Source organism: Hyposmocoma kahamanoa, unplaced genomic scaffold (genome assembly GCF_003589595.1).
Source record: "Hyposmocoma kahamanoa isolate Upper Pololo Valley unplaced genomic scaffold, ASM358959v1 102, whole genome shotgun sequence".
In the NCBI taxonomy this organism is placed as follows: Eukaryota; Metazoa; Arthropoda; class Insecta; order Lepidoptera; family Cosmopterigidae; genus Hyposmocoma; species Hyposmocoma kahamanoa.
The window spans coordinates 4099049-4104239 of NW_020653337.1; the positions used below are offsets into that span (position 1 = coordinate 4099049).

Consider the following 5191-nt stretch of genomic DNA (forward strand, 5'->3'; position numbering starts at 1 on the left):
TTTTCGAATTGAATTTTGAATTTGTTTTTAGTTTTTTAAAATCCTATTTTTCGATGATAAGGCGAGAGTGCAAAATAGATATCCAAAATAATATTACTAAAGCATTTATTTTGTGATCTTGTCACTAAAGTTAGTACACTATTCTTTTAGAATTGGCAGGCTTGAAAATAAAATAAAATGAAAATAATATCCTGGCGTGGAGCTGCACCCAGTGCTGTAACATTGGGAACCCATTGGTCTATGAACATACTCAGGAGTCCTGCCGCGGAGGCGGGCTAGCATGGAGGCGCAACGTTTTCTCAACATCCCCGCAGCACTGCAACTGCAAATTTTATTATACAAATCGGCGGCTTATTGCAAGAAGTCATTTCGTTGCCATATAAAAATTATATGTCAATTAATGACTTCTAGCACTAATCCGACGAAATGGTATTAAAACATTGACATGGCACTTATTCAAAACAACCCCTGATTATGAGTGAACTGGGGTTTTAAAGTTTGAATAGGAAGTTTTTGAATAGTGGTGCGATTTGTATCAAACTTGGTTTGAATACTTTCGGAACGGTTACCATGCTGCCACGCAGAGGTCCTGGATTCGATTCCCGGGCCGGGAGAAATATTTGTATGGCCTACATTTATTTCTCTCGTGAGTTTGGGTGTAATTTGTCTTCCTATGATCGTGTATCTTCGTGGCACCTGCGATACAGGTTGCCCCAGTGCGCGGCTATGAGTGTATGTGTTAAAAAAAATCACATTTCAACAACAAGAACAAAAAATATCTCCTAAATTTTAATGACTTTTCATTAAAAAGGTTGTAAAAAGAGGCATTTTTTCGGATAATAGGTGACAGCAAAATCGGGATAAACGTGACGTTACCCCGAATTTCTAAAGATACGCTTTTATTTTAATAAGTTGTGGTACATTACTATTGGGGGTCGAGCGATTGTGGTCCCGCCACAATGTGCATTTTAATTAATTTGTGGTGAGAGTACCAACTCAACATCTGTCGATTTCACGAAGGAGGAGTTTTGACCGAATGGTGCCATGTACAGACGTTTCCAACACTGGTTACCGGATACCCACGTTGCGTTACACATCGCAGTACATACGTAAATAAACGATTAGTGTTTTGTTATATTATTATGTATGTTAGTCTATAAGGTAAGTATTTATGAGTCTATGCAACTTGAATATAAATAAACATATAACAGCTGGAATATGATTACAATAAATAGTATTTTTTTAATAAACTGATTCCTCTTTGTTACCTACTGAACGATTTTACTAGTTTAGTTAGTTAATAGCTTAAAATAAATAAATAAAATTAAATAAGAAAATAGGCTATGGGTTACCATAACTTTTAGAGGATCGTCTTTACTGGTATGGCCAAAAAACTCGATTCTGAAAATTAGATTCTGAGGTTAACCTCTTCAGACCTGAATCTTTTAGAAGTGAAATATTTTTTTTATTTTTTTATTTTGGGGTTCTTGAGGGTTCGAATAAAACATATTATCAAGATTTTTGGTTGCAGTTTTTTTATTTTGAAAAATAACATGGGTACACGAAAGTGAACCTCAGGACTTAAAGTAAGTAAAAAAAGACATTATTAAATTTATTTGTAGGTGTGGTACATTTCAAAACAGTTGTTTTTCATTACACATAGGTATATTTTGCACTTCGTACAAATGGTGCGACAACGTGAGGAGCATTGGGGATGCCTGCATTTTGATGGGAACTTATCATCCATGAACCGCGGCAAGTGTCCAACACCATCCAACCGAACCTCAGGGTTTGGTAGGGGCACCACTGCTCGGTACTTTTTTTTAGGTTCCCCTTCATTTCTTTCAGTCGACACAGTAGGCTGGTCAACCTCTTCCCTGCTAATACTTGGCCTCGATGTAAAATCTGGGTCAACCCTTCCGCCACTGAACCTCGCCATTGCGGTTGCCACATTTAGCCTGTATTGTAGTAATCCAAGCTTGTCCTTGGGTTCTATTCCCTCTTGGTTGCAGCAACGGACGTACATTATCCAGCAGTTTACTATGCTAAGATCCACAAAGTGACTGAAGGCTCTCACAGGCCACTTTTTGGTTCGCATGGCACTTCGGTAATAGGCTATCAGCCTGTCGCATAGGTCAATGCCTCCCATACAGGTGTTGTAGTTCTTCACGACATTGGGCTGCGGTACATCTATTTTTCTTTTTGCAGTCTTGACCCAGCGTTTGCAGGTTGCCATCGGAGCGCTGCCTGAGCAAGTGGAAAGCATTGTAACGGCTTTGGTGTCCTTCCATTTTACCACACATACCTTCTCATCGTTTCTAACTTTCTCATCAAACTCGCCTCTTTTCAAAAGCTTGTCAGTCTTCAGCTTCTTTGAAACATCTCCAAATCTATTACTCATCACAGTTCCAGTCAAATACACATTGTTTTTGTTTTCATTTAAATAATTTGCCAGCTTCAGGCTAGTGAAAAATCGATCTGTGTATAGGACACAGTTTTTGTCAACTGTGCGGCATAGCAGTTTCACAACGCCTGCTCCAAGCCCAAGTACAGCCATGTCTACTTGAGGTATTGTACATGAACCCACATAAATTTCAAAATCAAGGACAAGACCGTCTCTCGTAGCCAGAACGAAGTTCTTCAAACCAAGTGGGTTCGGCTTTGAAGGCACGTATTGTCGGTAGTCGCACCTCCCGGAAAATGGTACCATTTGCTCATCAATGGACATATGCATTGATCTCGGTAAGCTATGGCATTTTTTCAATATGTTGCTTAGCATAGGCCGTATTTTCCACAATTTGTCGCCATCTACCCGAGTCGCAGTATTATCAGCAAAGTGCAGATGATTTCGAAGTTCGAAAAACCGGTCGCGAGTCATTGTGTCCTTGACCAGGGGTACACAAAGTTCCCTACTCCAGTAAAGCCTAGCTTGTGGATACTTTAGAGTACCCATGAGTATCTGTATTCCAGTAAATTGAAACATTTCCACGTGATTTGTACAAACTGATCTCAAATCGCGTGTCTGTGCTGAGTACAAGTTAGTTTGGTCAGCTACAAGTTTCCAGAATTCCAAATCCAAATATTCGAAAAACGAATAGAGGCAGTTGGACTTTGAACTGCCCTGACTGAGGAGTACATCTTCAGTGATGTCAGGACCTCGAGAAATCATTTCTTTACTGAGCCAAAACTGGCGAGAAGTAACTTCTTCATGGCTTACTTGAGGTTGAGAAGGCTCTTCTTCAGACTCCGATGACGAGGGTTCATTGACTTCTGGAGGCAAGTACTCTGGTTCATCTTCATCGCCAGAAAAGTCTCCATCACTAGTATCAAGTGCTTCCAAAATAGCTCTATCATCCATGATCTATAACGTAAAATAGATCTTTACGATTTTTTCACACAAGTAAAAAAACTACTAAGTAAACCTGAGGTGCACGTAAGTGAACTTTAAAAACAAGATGTAATTTCCCAATGAAAAATACATTTTCCAGAAAGTTATTCACTAAAATATTAAAATACAACTATTTTTCTATTAAATTTCGCAAAAAAATAAGTGAAATATCGTAGTTAAATATTTTTACCTGCTTCGTGAAGATTTTGTGCCGGCGTAGTGAAAAAAAACGATGCACTTTTAAATTCAAATCAATTGTTTACCCGCTTTTTGCCAATACAATTTTAAACAAACGGATTTATTTGGTACTAATAGGTTTAGCCACTATAAAAATAACGCGAAAAGCGGCTAAGAGATGTCGCTAGAGGTTTTGATATCAGTTCTTCTGAGGGTCACGTACGTGTACCCAGGGTCTGAAGAGGAAAAGCTGGTCTTGCCGCGCTTCTGCAGCGTTTCGGAGTACGTTTGTACAGGCGCACACAGACGGCTTTGCATTGCAGGTATCATGCGCAAGACTTGCCTTGATGCTGCGCCGCCTGCGCGACTGCCCCAACCGCGTCCTGGAGTGCGTTTTCTGCTTGATGGGGCTCGCCGATGTTCGCCCATTGGATGCAACGCACACTGTTACCTAATATTTATTTGTGTTTTTGTGTTTGTATTGTGAAGCATTTCGTAAATTACCAATAATCATAAATAAGAATAATTGTTAAAAATGTTCACCCGCCGTCTCTTATAACTAGTTCCATCGGCGACAGGGCCTCTTTTGCTTGGCAAAGTATCTTACTGAAATGCCTATAAATATCAAGAATCCATCACTTGTAAAATTCGTCATTGCGTAAATCTAAAGAGTCCTTTGAGTTGTCACAACCTTAGAAATTGTTTTGTGTCTTCCCACGTTTTAAAATTTGGGAGCATCTTATATTTAAGACTGCGGGGGCTGGCCTTATTATCGGTGGTATAAGCCAAGAGTATTGAGAGTGAGTTGCACAGAGAGCAATGGAGCAGGGTCATGCCCGGAATCAAGCTTATAGACCGTGTACCTAATGTCCAGATTCGAAGTCGAGCAAAGGTGCAGTGAATGGAACTGAATTACGAAGCTAAAGCGGAGCTGGGTAGGGCACGTGATACGGAGACAAGATGACAGATGGAGTAAGGCGATAACTGAGTGGTGTCCAAGGACTGGATACAGGAACCCAGCAGTGAATGAAGTCAGGCTGTATATGAGATATGAGAAATCATGAATTGGGGCTGAAGAGATGTAAGTTATAACAACGACGCGATCGCAATACCCGTGGTCCTTCCCTCAATAATATAGGATTGAAGAAGAATTGTGTTTCAGCATCCAACACATATTTTGTTCATCATAATCATTTCAGAATTACCTTCACCAGATCATCGGTTCTCCTCGTGGTTGATCTGCCCACTCTGCGTCTTCCGGTATACTTTGAAGTTAACTCCTGGTAACAAAATAAACAATAAGAGCGGTGTCATCAGCGAAAATACAGAGGCGTTACGTAGTTTAATGTTATAGATATTGTTTTAGCATTTTGGCCTCTTTTAACTTGAACCACAGAGTTGTATTTTAAAGGAGGCGAAAGAAAAATTTTATCCGCGTCGTTGCATGTAGACCCTCTTCTGCCCTCATTAAAAACGGTCTAAACCGAGCTTTAATTTTACAAATAGCACCCCATTTAACGCGGCAACGTGAAGTAATGAAAAATTAGGCCGCCATTTTAAAATTTTTATGTTAAATAAATACATGCTATTCCTTTGTTTTGTTTCTTGAAAACTATATTATAGTGA

At 39.6% G+C, this 5191-nt stretch overlaps 1 protein-coding gene across 1 annotated transcript; it reads right to left on the minus strand.

Annotated features, from left to right (window-relative positions):
* Positions 1-1612: 1612 nt before the first annotated feature.
* On the minus strand, positions 1613-3358 carry LOC113232935 (piggyBac transposable element-derived protein 3-like). The gene has a single exon (XM_026467846.1). The coding sequence runs from the start codon at positions 3356-3358 to the stop codon at positions 1613-1615; it is 1746 nt and encodes a 581-aa protein (XP_026323631.1).
* Positions 3359-5191: the final 1833 nt, after the last annotated feature.

Bases quoted from the DNA above. Each gene is read 5' to 3' on its own strand.
- LOC113232935 (XM_026467846.1), bottom strand. From the start codon at position 3,358: ATGGATGATAGAGCTATTTTGGAAGCACTTGATACTAGTGATGGAGAC.